Here is a 19,974-nt window from a genome sequence, read left to right as displayed (position 1 = left end):
CAGGGATATCTACTGACACACCGTTGGTATATTCAAAGAATATACCCTAATTAATTAGCAAATTAATATTCCTTCTGTTTAAACAATTAATTTTGTATATTTTCTATATAAAAATAATACATTCTCTATATACCCTAATCAATTTCCTATACAGCTAATCATATTTTAACTAACAAAAAAATAAATTAATAAATAAAATTAATAAATTTTGTATTGAAAGTCGTAAAAAACACTTATTTTGTAACTAAAAAAATTCTCTACAACGACACTTAATATGAAACTGAGAAAGTATCAAATTATTCTATGTGTTAATGGTCATTCTCTTATTGTACATAGTGTTACACATTTTTAGTACAATGCAAAGTAAAAAGCTAATCACAGAGGAAATGATCGCCGTCTTCTTAGGGTCAGATTGGTTCAAACACAGTGGCTGCGATTGCAGGAGTTTGCGGATGCAGATGGTTACGATTTTTAGCGGTTTTAAAAAATTTGTATGACTCGTACGACGGTTAAAAATTGGTGCATTTATGGGATACTTATGACTGATTAACTACCAAATGCAGCAGCAGTTAAATAATAAATAAATAATATTTGAATTTTATATAATTATAAATATCAAAATCATAATATTATAATAAATACAAAAATTATATTTAGAAATTTATAATTTTAAAATTTTAAAAGTTATAGAAAATATTTTTATTTTAAATTTTTAAAATATTAATTAAAATATAATATATATTTTTTATTATTTTATAATTCCAATTTAAAATTTTTATTGAATATTTTTTTTGTATTTATATTGTTTTGTTTTTTTAAAAAGAAAAAAAATATCATTCCGCAAATGCTAGCTGGAACCAGTTTTTGAATTTATGATGTTTAGAACAGTTTGAAATATGTAGTTTGAAACGGTTTAGAGCGGTTTTGAGTGATTGTTGCAAAACGCCAACAACCGCTACCAACCGCAAAAGCTACGTTTGCAGGTGGTAGCGGAAAAACCAGTCATACTCGTATTATAAGTTTTCAGTATGATTATCTTAAGAAAAAAAACACAAAAAAAAATAGTTTAGTACAATGTAAAATGTCAATTTGCGAGTCGTAAATAAACTGAATCCAACTGCTTTTAGTTTGATTAATAATGTATGGAGAAGTGACATATATCAAATCGAAAATCTATGATAAACTTTTAATATTCTGAATCAAACTATGTTTGGTAATATTATATGAATGTTGTAAATATTTTTAGAGCTTGACTTATTCTTTTGCCAAGTTCCGTGGAGCGGTGGAGGCATGAATTCGACCGTTAATGTTCTAGATGTTTTTTCAGTTTACCTTATCTACTTGACGGAATCAACTGGAGTTGACTATATCATATAATAGTTTTATATTTATAGGCAATATATCCAGAAAATAAAATTGATTACGTGCTCAAACTAATAAACTTTACTGGGTTTAGTGAATTTATAAAGAAACTCATTTATAAATGACTAACAGAACGAAATGAAACATTTTTATATAATTTTGTGTTGATAAGAAACAAGAAATGTATGATAATTTTGTGTTACAATAAAAACTCATTATGCGAAATGATAAGGCTTGGTATTAGCAAATCAATTTAATGTAAACGTAAAAGCACTATGAATCATGTATGTTGACAATCGTAGACATTTTGAAAAATTGGTACATTTCCCATGCATGAATTACAATCACTGTCAATTTGAGATCATAGAGTATCATGATCCTATCACTATCAGTTTTACTTATTTTTTAAGAAAAGAATTCGCACAACAATACCGCATTCAAATCGAAATGAACTTAATGATAGCACTGACACGACAACCTTATTAACAAAAGTAATCACTGGACTATAAGTTGAATTGTTTGTAGTTTGTACATCTACAATTTCAGTAACAAAAAGATAACAGACATTAATCTATTTCATCAAGTTAATTTGCATGTTGATCAATGAAATACTTTGAAATAGGGTCTTTTGCTAAAAGAGAAACATTAATCGTTCATATCAAAGTGTTGACCAAACTATACAGATTACAACATAAGGTCTTTGGGTGTTTCCCGTTAGAGTTCATCTCATCATTCAATCAAGTCTTGTGACCATATTTTAAGTACAAACATTCGTATAATTAACTTAGAAAATGATGCTTCAAACTTCAAATTTCATCTCTCTCATCCGAGGCTCAAACGATCCAGTTGTTTGATGTTAGTCTGCCTTCGTGGAGTTCCAATCTCACAAGCATTTACTCTCGCTGCGAATCTAAGCGAGCAAAGAGACTCACCGGTTGAAGAAGATTCCGGAGCAATGTTCACAAACATTAGTGTCTTTGAGTCACCTCCTAAGCAAGGCTGATAAATTACAATGTTTCATCATGAGACACAGTTTAAGAAACATAATCTTTTGATAATCTTTTGTTTTGTAAAGTAGCAAGTACCTGGAGAAGATAAGTCAGCTTAGAGTTTCGGAATGGAACATGATCTTCCTTTTTTCCTAATGCGAAAATGACATCCCCAAGAGACGACAGGCTTTTGTTGATTGCCTAAAGATAGAAAGAAAGAATGCTTTACAATCAAAAACTGCAAGAAGAATCATAATCTTGTTAAAGAATTTACCTGAGTTTCTTTGAGTCTATCTCCGGTTGATCCACTCTTTGATAAACGCTCACTCCCCGCAAGATCAATCAGGTTCAAGACCCCTTGTACTTGTTGCTCAGTGCTCTGTCAGAAGAAGTAAACAAACAGTTTGGTTTATTAGACAAAACAGGAATCATCAGAAAACAAAAAAGCTGGTTTGGTTGATAAAGTACCTCGTTGACACCAGAGATTCTTAGTGTGAATACAAAATGGCTTCTTGAAGACTGCTCGTTCATCTGTGTCTTCCCTACCGATCTAAAGAAGAAAAGATAACACCATTAAAAAAAAAAACAATATTGATGACCAATCTGATAATGGGTTTTACTTTTAGCTACTCACCTGTTACGAGCAGCGTGGTCTAAGAGGAATGAAACCTCTCGAGAGCTTTTAACATCCAAAATAGTAAGCTCAGCGACATGTGTGTTCCCATGAGCATCATGTTTGATAGCATGTTTCTGCGGAGAAACACCATTGTCTGTTCTCACCGCTTCTTTGTTCGTCGACAAGAGGTCTCTGATCGTTTCATTGTATATCTCCAACATAGAAACCTATGCACATATACTAATAGAGTTACATATCGATACTAACCACAAGGATGTATCATAAAAGAGACGAGATAGTTTACCTGCAGTTCGTACTTCCAACCTTGAGAACGAAGAGACTGCCTCGTTTCAAATATTTGCTCCAGACAACGAGGGATCAGTCCTTTCTCCTCGACGTTCCCTGGCTTACCCATCATTGTGTAAGTCTTGCCCGAACCGGTTTGTCCATACGCAAAAATGCACACCTTGTAACCATCGAGAGCACTTTGAACAAGTTGAGAAATCTCTATGAAAACGCCTTCTTGTGATGTATTAGGCACAAAGACCTTATCAAATGTGAACGAATGCTTTTGTGCTGTCCATAGCCAAAAACACACAACAACAACAGCAAAAGATGTTGAGAAACGGTGTCGTTTCAACGTTGTTGCAGAGGTTTTTGTTTAGTTTCATACCGTTTTGCATCAAGTCTATACCACGACCAAGTAGTTCTAGTGATGCTGGGTAAGAAATGGTTTTCCCCTCATCACCATTGTTCTCTCCTGGCAGTAGAGGTCTTACTCTACAGAACACACGTATGTTCCCTTTCAGTTCCTGCAATAAGAGAAGGAAACAAAACTGTGATCAGGTGAAGAAAAAAAGAAGTGGCAGAGGTTAAAGTTAAGGGGGATCATACAAGAATAGTATTGTGCAACTTCTTCCGTAGCTTTTCTCCTTCCACGAATTTAAGTTCTGCTTCTTCTACACGACTTTTCAGATCGATAATGGTTTGCTTCTGCTCTTCAAACTCATTCATTTTCTCAAATGTGGTTAGATCAGACATCTATTTAACCATTAAAAAAAATCAAGAATGGTTGTCAAAAACTTACTATTAAAATATAATATAAGTAATTTGTTATATGTGTAACTCTGAAACCTGCAGTTGCCTATCAGAAGATACTAGTTGATCTTGCAACTCTCGTATCTGGCTACTCTGGGAAGAACACGTGGCCTGGACCAAAAGAGTTTACATTCATCTTAATAAAAAATAATCTGCAGTAGATTTTTGCAAGAAATTATTAGAAGAATAGAAAACCTCAAGCTCTGCTATGGTGTCTTTGAAGTCATTGTACTTGGCTGCCTCGGTTTGTAAAGTTTTTAATTCTGTTAAATGGTGATCACGTTCATCTTTAGCCTGTTGAAGCTCCAGTTTGAGACTCGCAACTTCGTTTACCAATTCAGCTTTCTGCTTCATGATATCATCTTGAGAGGCCTATAACAAAAAACAAAAAGACAGCCAGTCATATTCTGCTTCATGAAGTGTTAATACATTACATTTACTAACATTATGAGTATCAAATCACCTTAGAAGCAGCAAGTTGATCCTGCAATGCTGAGAATTGACCCTTCAAGTTGCCAATGTTTTCAACAATGGCAGTCCTTTCTTTCTCGCCGCGTTTTATGGTTTCGTGAGCTTCATCAAGATCACCTTGTAGCTTGCTGTTGTACAGCTGCAAGCTTGAGTTATACTCTTGCAACAGTTTGTACATGTCATTCACTGATTGTATCTGAACAAACACACAAAAAGTCAAGTCAAGATTAGGTGTGACAGCAATTTTAACATTTTCAGATCTTTTTTTTTTTTTGAGTTTCCTCACTCTTTGATTAGCAGTTTGAAGCTCTCCTTGTGCTTTTCCAAGCTCTTCTGTGAGACCAGCTTGTGCCTTCTCAACAGCAAGTCTTGCTTCTTTCTCTTTCCCAAGAGAATCATTTGCAGCCTAAAGCACAACAACATATCCAATTAAAACCCACAAAACACAAGTACTTTTAACTACAAACTAACCAATTCTTACCAACTTCTCTGTCTGTTCCTTGGCAAGCTGAATTTGAGCTGATTCAAAGTTCTTTCTCAGCTCCTCAATTATCATATTCAGCTCCTCTTCTTTGTTTCTCAAGCTAGTCTCTGTTCATCATATTGCAATAGTATAAAGTTTAAATATGAAAAATTCAAAAGAAAAAAAATATTCAACAACTAAAACCCACCCATATCAGCACAATGCTTCTCATTCATTTCCAAGGCGTTCTTCAACTTCTCTTGCTCAAAAGCATAATCCAACTCAAGTTCTTGAAACCATCTAATGCAAAGTCTAAGTCTTTTTATATAATCCATCATATTCTCGCATCTCTCCTGCAAAAATCAAATACCAAGATTAACATTCAAAATTCAAGCTAAACTAACTCAGGCTAAAAAAGGTCAAACACACAGACAAAAGTCTTCAATGCTTACTTATCAAACAGACAAAAACTATTTTGGTCCCACAAATTGTCTTTATACTCCACATTCAAAATCTTCTTCAAAAACAAAGAGATCCAACGATAAAAGCCAGTAAGCAAACTGAATTTAAAGCCTAGAGATTTTATCACAAACGGTCTAACACATAAAACAAAGTCTTTAAATTAAGGTCCTACAAAATGTCTTATAGCGATCAAATCTTCAAAAAGCCAATGGATCCAACGAGAAAAGCCAGTAAAACTACTTAAAATTCAAACCTTCTTAACTCAAGATTTAACAACCTGATTGATTCATGACCACACAACATAATGGATTCATTTTTACCTTAATTACAGAGGAAGACTTTTAGATTCAGTAAAAAAGAAAAGAATTGATATACATATATATATATATTTAATGAGGGTGCAAAAAGAAAGAAACCTTGTAGTTGAACTTGCTTTTGTACTTGATTCGCTCATTAAGAAGAGCTTCAACGTCTTCTCTACTGAACTCAACCGGACCATACTCAGATCCCGCCGTGCTCGCCGGAGCACTGTTCGGCGTCAGATCTTTTGACCCATTTGTCACCGGAAAAGCTGACCGGATTCTTCCATTGTTTGCCATCGCCCCCACCATAACAAGGAACAAAATAACTGTTCTCTTCTTGTTACTTAATCACTTCAAAACTGCAAAAAAAACGGTAGAGATCTTTAGAAATAAAGAAAGGTGATAAATTGAGTAAACGATTTAATATGGGGAAAAAGACAGGAACCCCGTGAACATTGATTTGAACGAAGAAAAAAAAACAGAACATGTTCTGAAGAGAAAGAAAAAAACATAAAGATTGAGACTTTAAGAAAGAGGAATAAGAAGTAAAGAAACCCACTGATCCTGAATAATGAATGTGGATTTCAGAGAGAGAAAACAAGCCTAGATTTGTGAGAACCTTTGAGAATGGAAGAAGGTGAAGATAGTAAAAGGTAGTACCTTTAGCATTTAAGAGGGCTTTGTACTAAAAGGATTTGTGGAAATGGAGGCACGTTTCAGTTTTGTTCCTCTCGTCTTCCTGCTGCTGCCTTGCTTCTTTTCTATATTTCTTGTTTGAACGTTCTGAGAGAAGGGAGAGAGATGGACGTGGGGCCGTTGATTGGATCTGAAGTCACCGATGTAATGTAATCACAGCCGTTGCTTTGTTAAGCAGCAAAGAAATTTGGAGAAAAGATGGGTGTAATAGAATAGCAGGAGTTTTTTACGACTATGGGGCAGTGGGGGGGGGGGGGGGGGGGGGGGTGGGGTAAGGTCAGTGGACTTAATTATGACTTTAATCTATACACCAAAATAATTAGTTTATTCTGGAAATTAAGAAAAAGATAAACATAAATGAAATTTAAGGAGAACATTCTTCAAAGTTTAAACCAGAGTCCAGACTTTTTTAAATGTTAAGAAAACAAAAACAAGATTTTGCAAAACTATTTATTTATGGAATACCTTGTAAATTAAAAAAATGAATCGTGGATAATTTATTTTCTCAAGTAAACCTTGGTTTAAATATATCATTTACGTTTAGTTTTCAAAACATCAAATTCTAAATTATAAGATAATATATTAAAAAGTTATATTATTTATCAGTTATTTGATGTTTAATAAGGAAAACTCAAAATTGAGATTTTGATAATGGCTCATATTTTTAGATGGGAACTTATTGTTTTGTTTTAAACAAAGATTAAATTATCTTTACCATATGTTGTATCGGTAATCTCACAGATTTAAGTTTTTAACATAGGAATTAAATTTAACAATATGATAAGGAATAGTGATCTACTAGAATTTCCGGCCCGCGGTAATAAATGGTCATGACAAGCAAAGAGAGGTAAATGAAAAAGAGCAATAACGATCAGATGTCGATTGGATCAGGCTTTGGCTAATGAGGAGTGGCATACACTTTTCCCATATTTTTACACAGAATATTTGAGGATGGTGGGCTCTGATCATCGCCCTGTGATAACTTTTTGGCGGATAAAGTATTAAGGAAAAAAAGGAGTCAGTTCAGGTTTGATAAGAGATGGATCGGACAGGAGGGGCTTATGGAATCAATTGCGGCAAGATGGACAGGAAATCAGGAAGGACAACTGGAGGATTTTGTAACAAAAATTAATAATTGTCGTCATAAAATTTCATCATGGCGAAAGGATAATCAACCATACGGGAAGGACAAAATTAAAGATCTTCAACATGCACTTGAGGAGGTCCAGTCAGATAATAGTAGATCACAAGAGGACATCCTTGAGGTGTCCAGAAAGTTACAAGAAGCGTATAAGGATGAAGAGGAATATTGGCATCAGAAAAGCCGGAATATGTGGCATTCCTCTGGAGATCTCAATACCAAATTTTACCATGCTTTAACAAAGCAGCGTAGGGTCCGTAATAAAATAGTGGGACTCAATGATGACTTAGGTAACTGGATTACGGAGGAAAATGGGATTGAGAAGGTGGCGGTGGATTATTTTGATGGTCTTTTCAGTAATACAAACCCAACGGACTTTGATAATTTTTTGGATGAGATAATACCGTTTATTTCCCCCCCCCAAATGAATCAGATGCTATTGAGAACAGCAACAGAGGAAGAGGTTCGCCAGGCTCTATTCATGATGCACCCAGAGAAAGCGTCAGGCCCAAATGGAATGACAGCCCTGTTTTTTCAGCATTCCTGGCATATTATTAAAAAGGATGTGGTCGAGATGGTGAATAATTTCTTGGTTACAGGCAACTTAGATCCACGGTTAAATATTACTAATATTTGTATGATTCCAAAAGTAGAGAGGCCTATAAGGATGATGGAACTACGGCCGATAAGTCTATGCAATGTGGGTTACAAGATTATATCGAAAGTTTTGTGTCAACGACTGAAAATTTGCCTCCCCCGATTAATTTCGGAGACACAATCGGCTTTTGTTGCAGGAAGGTTAATTTCGGATAATATTCTTATAGCGCAGGAAATGTTTCATTGTCTGAGAACAAATAAGTCATGTCAAAATAAGTTTATGGCCATTAAAACGGATATGAGCAAGGTGTATGATAGGATAGAGTGGAGTTTTATTAAGGTCCTTCTTAACAAAATGGGGTTTGATCCTCGCTGGATCACTCTAATGGTGGAATGTATTTCTTCGGTTCAATATAGGGTCCTCCTCAACGGCCAGCCGCGAGGCCTTATAATTCCCCAGCGAGGTTTACGTCAAGGAGATCCATTGTCTCCTTATTTATTTATTATGTGTACTGAGGCTTTAATTGTGAATATCAAGAAGGCAGAGAGGGTGAAACAATTAACCGGTATGAAGGTAGCGAGAGCTTGTCCGGCAATCTCTCATTTGTTATTTGCCGACGATAGCCTTTTCTTTTGTAAGGCAAATAGAGAAGAATGTCAAACTATTCTCAGGATTTTAAAAGAGTACGAGGCTGTTTCAGGGCAACAAATTAATTTTCAGAATCCTCAATTCAATTTGGACACAAGATTGAAGAGTCCAGTCGGCAAGAGTTGAGAGATATTCTGGGTATTCAGAATTTAGGAGGAATAGGATCTTATCTAGGGTTACCCGAAAGCCTTGGGGATCTAAGGTCCAAGTGTTTGGGTTTGTTCAAGAACGCTTGAATAATAGGGTAAATGGATGGACTTTTAGATATTTTACTAAAGGTGGAAAGGAGGTGATCATTAAGTCGGTGGTTACGGCTCTGCCAAATCATGTCATGTCTGTTTATCGATTACCAAAAGTTACAGTTAAAAAACTAACGAGTGCAGTAGCTCAATTTTGGTGGAGTCCAGGAGGGAGCACAAAAGGCATGCATTGGAAATCATGGAATAAGTTATGTCTCCCTAAAGACAGTGGTGGTTTAGGTTTTAAGGATCTTATGGATTTTAACACGGCGATGCTTGGAAAGCAATTGTGGAGGCTGATTGAGAAGCCAAACACTCTTTTCTCTAAAGTTTTTAAAGGACGGTACTATAGGAATGCTTCACCCCTTGAACCGATCCGATCTTACTCCCCGTCATATGGCTGGAGAAGTATGATCTTTGCTAGATCTCTGGTTTGTAAAAGACTAATTAAAAGGGTGGGAACAGGTTCATCTATTTCGGTATGTAATGATCCTTGGATCCCAGCCACTCGCCCGAGACCAGCAAACAAAAATTTTCACAACAGTTACCCGGATCTCACAGTGGATTCCCTCATTAATTTGGAATCCCGAACTTGGAATCTTGAGGCAATTAAGATTTTGGTGGATCCTCATGATGCACAAATTATTGAAAGTATTCCATTAAGTAGACATCAGATGGAAGATAGGAATGGATGGCATTTCACTAATAATGGAAAATATTCGGTCAAATCAGGGTATCAAGTGGAACGGGTCTATCCTGACAAGGAAAAACCACCAGAATTTTATGGGCCCACAGTGGATACGTTAAAAGCTTTCTGTTGGTAAGTGCGGTGCCCGCCGAAGTTAAAGCATTTTTTATGGCAACTCCTTTCAGGTTGTATAGCGGTAATGAAGAATCTTCGGGGGAGAGGAATACAAGGGGATATTTGTTGTTTTAGATGCGGACACCCGGAGGAATCAATAAATCATGTGTTTTTTGAATGCCCTCCAGCACGTCAAGTGTGGGCATTATCTAAAATACCATCGAATCCAAATTCTTTTCCTACTTGTTCGTTTTTTGGTAACATGGATCATCTTTTTTGGAGAGTTACTCCAAAGATGGATGACCACCAATTCGCATGGATATTATGGTATATATGGAAAGGTCGGAACAATAAAGTTTTTAGTAATCTGGATATTGATCCAAGGGAAACACTTAGATTAGCAGAAGTAGAATCGACACTTTGGGCTGAAGCACAGGTAATCACTGATCAAAGAAGGGAGATGCAAGTGCAGACCAGACCTATATTAGAAACTACAGGACGATGGTGTTTTATAGATGGTTCGTGGAAAGAGAAGGAACTATTTTCGGGACAAGGATGGTATAGTACCTTACCGGGTTTTTATGGTTTATTGGGAGCAAGGAATGTAAGGGCGTGTCTATCACCTCTTCACTCGGAGGTGGAGGCGTTGATTTGGGCAATGGAATGTATGAAGAACCTACGACAGTTTCAGGTTACGTTTGCAACGGATTGTTCTCAATTGGTGAAGATGGTTTCGGAAACAGAAGAATGGCCAGCATTTGAAAGCTACCTGGAAGATATCAAGCTTTTACGAAGAAACTTCATCAACTCAGACGTCGTCCATGTACCCCGAACGGAAAACCTAAGGGCGGATAGCTTGGCACGTAGTGCTAGGAAACAACCGTCTTTCGTCGTTCATATGAATGCAGAGTTGCCGATTTGGTTTACAGAGTCAATATGAGTCTGTGAATATCTTGCTGTCAAAAAAAAAAACATAGAAATTAAATAAGCTAATAACGATTAATAAAATTAAAGATAACGTGTCGGTAAAATGTGATACGTCAACATTTTTAGAGAATAGATTCCTTTCAGAAAAGTGGATATTTTACCTTACCGAAATTACCCTTAGCATCACTCCAAAAATTGCTCAAAGCAGTCACGTTTCTGGTTTGAAAAGGTATGGGCTAATATTGTCCGAATGAAAAATTGTCTGTTGTCGTGTAATTCTTAGATCCTGCCTCGTACCCTGACGAAATGTCCAATTCATGTGAAATATATGTAAACTCTAATGGTCCGAGCAACAAGCTCAATTGGCAGCTGAAATATCGTCGTTGATATGGTTTGCGAAATTGACGTTTACTAAGCAGTGAATTAACAAAGAATGCGAGATGCATCCTATTAATATAACTTTCAGGTTCAGACAAAATATGTAAGTTTTTGATAGGTTAGTGAATGGTGACATACAGACATTTAGTGTATTGCCAACAAAAGAAGAGACGTTTAGTGTATTCGAGATGCACTAATCTTTTTTATAACACTTTTTTTTTCGAAACACCGAGATGCACTAATCATTTTTCAACTTTATGCACTCTAATGGTATTCCTAAAACGGATCATGGAATACGCACGCAAAAAATGAAATTCTTCCTCCGTTCATAAAAGATTTATATTGTATATTTCATATGTTCTTAAAAGATCCATATTATAGTTTTTTCACATTTATTAAAAAAACATTTAAAATTATATTTTCCAATACATTGTTTTCTTAATTAACTATTCTCAATAACTTTTAACCAATGAAATTTTATTAAACACAATTGTATTTTTTGAAAAGTATAATTTTTCATTAATTAATGTATTGAAAATATAAAAAATGTATCTTTTTGAAACAATTTTTTTTTTATAAAAAATGGATCTTTATGAAACAGATGGAATATATAACTTTAAGGAACGGAAGGAGTATTATTTTTTAATCTGTTTAATCCTATAATGTGTAAACTTTTTAGTTCACCTTTTATATATTTTAATCCATTATATGTAAATAAACCTTTGATTAGTGAGATGGGTTTTCAACTTTGTGCATATATTAAGACATAATTTAAATTTGGATAAAGCAGATACTACTTTATGCAAAGGTGATTATTAGGGTGATGCAAGGATCATGCCAAATCTGAATTAATCAAACTATATCATATAAATTAGAATTAAGTATTTTTTATAAAATGTATTAGCTATGGGTTTTGTAACAATCGTGGCTTCGAATATCATGTTGAACATGTCTAGAACCCAGATTTCGCAAACTTACATTTCGTAGTTAATAATTTTTTTTAAAATGATTTGTGGTATGCATGTAGCTTGTATTTGAATTTTTCTTGTTCGACGAAGTGGTCTCATTTGGATTTTTTTATTGATTAAGAAGATACAGCTATTTTTGAGCGTTGTCCTCAATTTTTTTTATACAGTAAAAGCGAAATTAATGATAGTATAACCGGTTCGTAACCCACTAAAATTATTAAAATTTAATATAGCTGTGACTAAAATTTATGTTAACAGATTGTTTGGGCAATTTTCTAAAATAACTATTTTTAAATTTTTATCACAAAAAAGCATTAAAAATAATTAAAATAGTCTGTTTTTATTTTGAAAATTTTAATATTTATTTTTTAAATTTGATAATGGCTTAACAATCTAGATTAGTTAATCCTAGGACATAAATATATTTTTACCTTTAAATAAACTTTTTTAATTATTTTTTTAAAAAAATTATTTTTGTGAAAATAAACTAAAAAAGATCTATCTTAAAAGGTTTTTTTTTGTTTATGAGAACTATATAATGTTAATTCACACCGCGTAAACATATTTTAAGGCGATGACCAAATAAACATGTACTGTATATTAAACTATTAATGTATTTTCTCCTTAGGTTGTTCCATATAATTTTAGTATTTCCATTGCGTCAAATGGGTGCCAAGTATTTCCCCCCTTTTTCTTTGCAACTTTATTAAAACGTGAATTAGTTAATTTAGTTCGTCGGAGACTTCAGCGTTAAGCCATTATTTCTTACTCCCACTCATCTGTCTGAATCTATATACTAAAGATTATATCGTATGATAAAAGAACATGTACAACGATCTACTATTTGCAACATACTAGTTTAACTATTTATATAAACAGGAGATCCAGTCTATAGCCTACACGAAGTCTCCAAAATCTAAAATCCATCGTCCGAAATTTCTTATATATAAAATTATTATATACGAAAAATAAAGCTCTAGGCGTTTAATAGATGGACAAACTCCAAGATATTGATATTTTCACAATTTTATTCTTTTCTTCGTATAAAACTGTGTAAATAAAATAAATGTTTAAGGAAATGCAACAAACACTTCACAAGAAGAAACGGTTGTTGTCTGACAAAAAAAAAAAAAAAAAAAAAAAAAAAGAAGAAACGGTTGTTGCCAAATCCATTTTCATGTTTATGGTCGAGAGCTCCAAAGTTTTAATCTAAAGTCATTTTCTCACATCAAACTTAGACCTACTTCATCGGCTAAAATAATACTAGTTAACTACTGTTATGTTATATACTTAACTTGTTTAGCTAACACACTATGGAAACCATTAAAGAAAAGGGAAATTAACAAACTAGTTTTTTTTTTCATTTTCTATTTGAACCATTTTAAAATCAAGGAAAGAGTTTTGCAATCTCCAAAAACTTTAAATGCATTCATGGACATTTCAGTGTCATTTTTGAGAGGGAAAGAAATTAAAATGTATGGTAATCATTGTCTAAACCTATTTTTAGGAACAAATGGATATGTATCATACTTAATTTTTCTTTTTCCTTTAAACATGTGTAAATATAAATAAGTGGTCCACTCAAAACTTTTTCTCTGTACTCCTCGACCATATTAATTACTCGCATTTTACCCAATCAGTAAATCGACCTCGCGGTCCTCACCAATGGATTATATAGTACAAAGATTTAATCAGGTCATTGCGCTGGAATTTAATGATGCAAGAGGCAAATGCTAATAGCCTAATATAGTGAAAATGTATCATGGAAAGAATGTTCAGATCTGAGATGGATTGATCTAGTTTACTTTTTGATTCTTTACTGTAAGTAATTTGGAGTTTTCTTGAGATTTGCTTCATTCTCCATATGCTTAAACAGTTCATACTTTGATTTAGATTCGATGACTTTCTATACTTGTGTCTGTTGTGTGTATACAAGGAAAAACAAACATTCGGAAGAAGATATTAAAATAATAATAATTTATATAACAATAATAAAACTGAAATAAGTCGGATAAAATAACTTAGAGTTGTTTATAAAGAGATCTTGAGTTCAATGATCAATAACACGAGAAACTTTTCGATTACATAACTTCCTTCTCACCTTTTGTAAATAAAACTACTTACCTCTACAAGTAACTAGTAGTTATTGATACGAGACAATAATTCATTTTGGTTTTGTTTTATGTTCAACCGGGGATAACAAAATGGCGATGAATATTTGAATGTAGTCACAAATTTGTGGGAACATTGGATCCAATACATGATGATATTTGCTTTTATTGGTGATGAAAAGGTAACGACTACTATGTGTAACTAAAATTTACAAAAAATGAAATAATATATCAAATATATAAAGTGAGAAGTTAGAATCCAATGATAATACATTAATGTTGTCTAACCAAAAGCGAAATGTAGTTTGATACATGCGTAGCTCCTGTATGCTTGCGTTTGAGAAATGTAGTTTGAGACATGCGTACTTCGGCAACGTTGGTCATTGACTATTCTATATATCTACCCTAATTTGCACGGAAGTTTGATACATGCGTAGCTCCTGTAAGCTAGATGTCTTTCTAAACTAAAATTTATTGGTGATAAGTGGATGAGTCCATCTATTATATATATATGATTTAGGACCAATCGGTAGTCTTTCCAACTATTAATGTGAGACCTTTATTTCTATTAATATTAAACTAGGTGATTATCCGTGCACATGCATAGGATAAAATATATATATCTAATAATTGTTGAAATATTAACTCTGATCGTTCAACCATAATTATATCATGTCATAAGCTATATATATATTAATCTAAATATCTATTAAATATGATTTTCACTCATATGATTTTATGATCATTTGTATTTATTATAACAAAGATATTAAATTATAGATTACAAAATTTTCATATGAGACTTTTAACACTTTTCGTAATTTATATTTGTTTTCAAAAATTCATAATATTACATATATAAAATCCTAAAATTTTATTTTATGGTTAATATGATTATTTAATTTATTCTAATAATATAATATTAAAAATAATGGAAGATATTTATGCAAATTATTATTATTAAAATCATTAATTGTCAAAATATATATTTTATTCACTTTTGGTAATTGTATAGCTTATATTTAAGAAAAGAAGAAAAAATATTGATTGTAGATGGTTAATTAATTTTATGGTTAATTTAATGAGAAGTATAAAAAGGAATTTAACCAGTACACCACAACAATTACTTTGAAAATACGCTTACAAAGCAAATTTTATAGATTTCATAGGGTCAAGTGACCCCTCTCTTCAAGGTGGCTCTGCCAGTGCGTGTGCGGTTAAGCTATAGAGAAACTACTATGAAGCGACCACGTTGTGTTAGATGTGTTCTTCGACTGTAAGAACATCTTTAACCTCTAAGAACCCTCTTTGGGTTCTTAATTTTTTTTTTGATTAAAAAAAATAAAAACTAACTAATCGTGAGCCACCACATGTTAGTGGGGCCCGTGAACAGTGCAAAAACCAAGTTCTTAGAGAAGGGGTTTAGAGCATCTTTATTGCTAGTTTCTTAGCACAAATTTCCAAAATAAAAAAAATAAAAATAATGAAAAGTTACGAAAGAGAAAGGAGAAAGGTTTTTAAATAACCAGGATAAGAAACGGTTTCGAAAGGTACTCATATATGTGTCAATTAATCATTGGTTTTACCTTTTAAAAATAAATAAAAATTAAATAAATTATTATAATATTAGTATTTTTTTTTCTTTTAGTAACTCCTACCGGTTTCTACCGTTAATCATGACTTTAGAGCATTATTATCCCCACCTCTTAGGAGGGTTCTTAAAAGGTGGGATTCACAAAAAACTTAAGAGTTGGCTCCTAAGAGCATCATTATCCCAAATACTCATTTAGGGTCTCTTAGTTTTTTTTTTAATATTTTGAAGCAATAAATGTGTGTTAAGAGACTCCGTTAAAAGACCCAAACATTTATATGCTCCAATGCAAGTCTCTTAATTAAGAATTCTTAAAAAAAATAAGTAAACATTTTTGTATTAAACTTAAAATTTATTGATTAAATAAAACATAGTAAAAGATAACATTTTAAACATATATTTTGAATTAAAAACATAAAAACAAAGATTAGTAAAATAAACGAGAATAATTTGAAAGAAACATCCGAGCTCAGTTGTTGTCCTGATCACGTCCAAACACAAATCCCGCAAAACACAACACGTGTCTCAGAAGACGCGTCTCTTGTTTCCCTTAATTAAGATATGTTTTCTCACAATTATGCTAATTTCCTTTTATTTTTAAATCCCGTTAACCATAAGAGACGGCATTAACATACCCCGTTAATGATGCTCTTAGTGGGTTGTATTGGAATTGACTTTGTACATTCACTTGACCTGTTTTTGCTTTTGATAAATTGTTATACGACATAAATTATGTTTCCATCGCATCTCTAAACAAACACCAAATTTACGGCATTTTTAACCAAACACCAAATTTGATGTTGAAATTGTATCAAATTTAATGGTTTGATATTAAAATTTATGTTTCATATCCAACCATCACACCAAAACAATATTTTATATTATTAATTTTAGTTTTAATAATTTAATACATTAGTTATTTATAATTAAATAATTATATTTATTGATTATATTTATTTATTAAAATTTGATAATTTTATCAATATATTTATTTATATATGTTAATTTTAGTTAATTTGTATATATTTTTATATTATTCTAAATTAAAAAACTATACATATGGTATTTGGTGTTTAATCGGAGATGAAATTACATCAAATTTAATATTTTGGTATTTTATTGGAAGTGGCCTTAAGTATCCAAAAATGGATAGGAAAGGACATAAATTTTGCCCACTCCTACTAATAACAAAACTGAAAAAAAATCTAAAAATAAAATTCAAAAGGAGTTATCATAGATTATATTAAAAATTATAATTCCCAAACTGGGGGTTAAATCCTAATCTAGTGCAATACAAAAAAAAAACTCCATTAACGTGTATAATTGCAGTAAATGATTTGTCTATAATCGTAAATGTCTCTGTACGTATACGATTTACCGATCAAATATATAATATACGCATGTATAATATCATTCATTGTCTACAACAGAAAAGTATTACATATCATTCTATAATTAAGAAAAAACCTGAAACTTCGTACACATCCAGGGCCAATAATGACACATCAGATTAGAATTTGTTCTTAGAATTAATCTTGGGGATTATGATCTCTAACAAAGAGTAGTCGTCTTTGTTGGAAAGGAAAGCTTCGGAGTTTTGGGGGTCGGCATCGCCGGGAAGCTCTAGACGGCGGACGTAGCCGTATTCCCACCACCGGCCGCTTCTCCAGTCGCCGCTGGCCGCCGTTTTCTTATTAATGTTCCATTGGCCACTAATCTCCATCATTTTTCCTTTAACATCCACGTACACCTGCACGTTATTTTTCCCCACCACTAATACCAAAAATATAATCAGTTTTTTCTTGAACCCTAGAGAAAATGGTTGCATGCATGTATAAACCATTATATATATAATTTTTCTCCTGATAAGCCTAAAACAAGAAAAATAAATAAAAGAATGTAGGAAGTATATACCGGGGAGGTCAGATATAAGGGCATAAGTTTGGTCGGCTTGCGACCAATCGACTCTACACTGTCCTACGCTCCTGAGGCTTGCTAGCAAAACATCTGCCTCGAATTCCCACAATGGAAACGCATCTGACGGATCAAAGTACTTCCCGAACAAGAACGGGCTGAAAATAGATCCCTCGCTGAACACAGCCTTCTCCGAGCCTCCTGCACCGCTTAAGAACCTCCAGAAAACTTCCTCGCTGAGCGGTACGCTCCACTTTCCTAGCGTCTTGTCTTCGGTATGGATCTCTAGTTTGAGGCTTCCACTACTACTCGTCATGAGAGAGAGAGAGAGAGAGAGAGAGAGAGAGAGAGAGAGAAGGAAAGTGTGTGTGTGTGAGAGTTTTGGAATCAAGGTTTTGTTCTTATAGTATGAGTTTCGATTTAGCTGATACAAAGGCGATGCCAAAAAGCTTAGTAAAAAGAATTTTCAGTATGCGGCGGATCTAGAAGTAAACTTTATGCACATGAGAAAAATAAATGATACACACATATCATAAGTTCATAACAAAACAAAATTTTAAGAATATAATTGACGCAAACACATTATTGAGGCAGTAAATAGAGTTTTCTAACTTGAAAATCTACTTCTCATGTTTGCATTACCAAACACATTAGTTTCAAATGTTATTTCAAATATAATTGGGTGCATCCATTCCCCTTCTTGCATTGCATCCGCTCATCTTTGCAGTAGTATAGTGTAACGCGTTAGCCATATAATTTGTATAACTTACTTTATTCGTTACATGATCTTAATTTTTTATTTTTTTTGTAAGCTACATGATCTAAATTATTAGTAAACCATTACAACAATATCAGGATTAAAATCTACATGTCTACTAGTTAGTTAATAGTCAGAAGATGATCATGCATGTTATTGCCCACAAAAGAAACGCATCTTGTTGATGAAAGGAAAGTTTATGTGGAGGTATATTTGTAGCACACTTAATTATCACTATTACTTAGATTGACATGATAGGTCCAAAGTAAGATTAAAGAAGAAAATTATACGATGATAATGGAAAAAACTAAGGGCTCAAATTTATTTGGAAATGATAATGATAAGGGAAAAAGTTGGGAAATATTCTCCTTCTGTTGTGACAATATTATAGCGTGGTTAAAGTAAAGAAACGAATATGTTCTCTTGACGTAGAAATTGCTCGAAGGGTCACAAAAGAAGTCTGTCCTTTACTTTGAGCCATACCATTTTTGATTCTCCATCGATCTTACACTAAAAGATCATATTTTATATAAGAAATTATATATATATATATATATATATATATTGTTTTCCTTGTATGTCATATAATTTTGTCTTAAATTTAGATGAAAGAACGATAAATCTCTTACGTAAAGTAAAATAAAATTGAAACTGTGTTGCAGCGAGGACACGTTCTATATCTCAGATCTTTGAAACCCTACCAAAAAAAAAAAAATCTCAGATCTTTGAAAATATATCTTGCATTGTGTTCTGGAGAACTGCAATTTATTGGGTCGTTGTTTGGGCGAATCCTTGACCTATTTGTAGGGATGTCAATTAGCTATCAATGTTCAAATGGGCTTGTCCAAATAGACAATCAATTTTTTGACAATATTGGTCAAAACCCAAACTGTACCAATCCCACTTTAGACCATGCCAATTGGGCTATCCACGGATCCAAATGAAAATCATTTATTACATATACGAATAAACATACAATGTAAAAAATCTGATTTTGCGATTTTGGCGGGAAAACATGATTTTGTAAATTTGGTAGGAAAACATATGTTGCGGTTTTGGCAAAAAATATGATTTTGCGCTTTTGGCAAAAAATGTGGTTTTGCGCTTTTGGCGAAAACATGATTTATGGTTTTGTCGAGAAAATATGAATTTGCAGTTTTTGCGGCATGATTTTGATGTACTGCCGGGAAAACTTGCTTTTGTGGTTTTGTCAAGAAAGCGTGGTTTTATGGTTTTTAGCGGAAACACGTGATTTTATGGTATTGACGGAAAAACATAATTTTTCAATTTTTTTTGAGAAAACGTAATTTTGCGGTGTGGCAAAAAAATGTGATTTTACGGTATTGCGAGAAAATGTGATCTTGTAGTTTTGGCTGGAAACGTGATTTTGCAGTTTCTTTGGAAAACCATGATTTTACAGTTATGTTGGAAAAAACATGAT

At 33.1% G+C, this 19,974-nt stretch overlaps 2 protein-coding genes across 4 annotated transcripts; both read right to left on the bottom strand.

Moving 5' to 3' along the window:
- Nucleotides 1-1,966: 1,966 nt before the first annotated feature.
- On the bottom strand, nt 1,967-6,692 carry LOC103844922 (kinesin-like protein KIN-14N). Of its 3 annotated transcripts, none has more exons than XM_009121749.3 (16): nt 6,424-6,692; nt 5,878-6,122; nt 5,208-5,352; nt 5,018-5,127; nt 4,823-4,942; nt 4,529-4,732; nt 4,261-4,437; nt 4,102-4,176; nt 3,862-4,008; nt 3,641-3,779; nt 3,272-3,543; nt 2,986-3,194; nt 2,820-2,901; nt 2,626-2,730; nt 2,448-2,552; nt 1,967-2,361 (listed from the first exon to the last, which is right to left on the bottom strand). In XM_009121749.3, the coding sequence occupies exons 2-16, from the start codon at nt 6,070-6,072 to the stop codon at nt 2,185-2,187; spliced, it is 2,262 nt and encodes a 753-aa protein (XP_009119997.1). In that variant the 5' UTR covers nt 6,073-6,122; nt 6,424-6,692; the 3' UTR covers nt 1,967-2,184. The 3 variants fall into 3 exon arrangements, with proteins under 3 accessions (XP_009119997.1, XP_009119998.1, XP_033138687.1); XM_009121750.3 differs by having other exon boundaries at nt 6,323-6,687; XM_033282796.1 differs by lacking the exon at nt 6,424-6,692 and adding an exon at nt 6,209-6,293.
- A 10,543-nt stretch (nt 6,693-17,235) lies between these two features.
- On the bottom strand, nt 17,236-18,138 carry LOC103844921 (21.7 kDa class VI heat shock protein). The gene is made up of 2 exons (XM_009121748.3): nt 17,777-18,138; nt 17,236-17,635 (listed from the first exon to the last, which is right to left on the bottom strand). The coding sequence occupies exons 1-2, from the start codon at nt 18,090-18,092 to the stop codon at nt 17,373-17,375; spliced, it is 579 nt and encodes a 192-aa protein (XP_009119996.1). The 5' UTR covers nt 18,093-18,138; the 3' UTR covers nt 17,236-17,372.
- Nucleotides 18,139-19,974: the final 1,836 nt, after the last annotated feature.

This window comes from Brassica rapa, chromosome A10 (assembly GCF_000309985.2).
Source record: "Brassica rapa cultivar Chiifu-401-42 chromosome A10, CAAS_Brap_v3.01, whole genome shotgun sequence".
Classification (NCBI taxonomy): Eukaryota; Viridiplantae; Streptophyta; class Magnoliopsida; order Brassicales; family Brassicaceae; genus Brassica; species Brassica rapa.
Note: the sequence above shows the minus strand (reverse complement) of the source record. Positions and strands in the feature narration are given on the sequence as shown.

Bases quoted from the DNA above. Each gene is read 5' to 3' on its own strand.
- LOC103844921 (XM_009121748.3), bottom strand. From the start codon at position 18,092: ATGACGAGTAGTAGTGGAAGCCTCAAACTAGAGATCCATACCGAAGAC. The intron at 17,636-17,776 runs GTATATACTTCC...TTTTGGTATTAG, and splicing joins CCTTATATCTGACCTCCCCG to TGGTGGGGAAAAATAACGTG.
- LOC103844922 (XM_009121749.3), bottom strand. From the start codon at position 6,072: ATGGTGGGGGCGATGGCAAACAATGGAAGAATCCGGTCAGCTTTTCCG. The intron at 4,438-4,528 runs GTGATTTGATAC...TTTTTGTTATAG, and splicing joins ATCAACTTGCTGCTTCTAAG to GCCTCTCAAGATGATATCAT. The intron at 4,009-4,101 runs GTTTCAGAGTTA...ATGGTTAAATAG, and splicing joins CTTCTGATAGGCAACTGCAG to ATGTCTGATCTAACCACATT.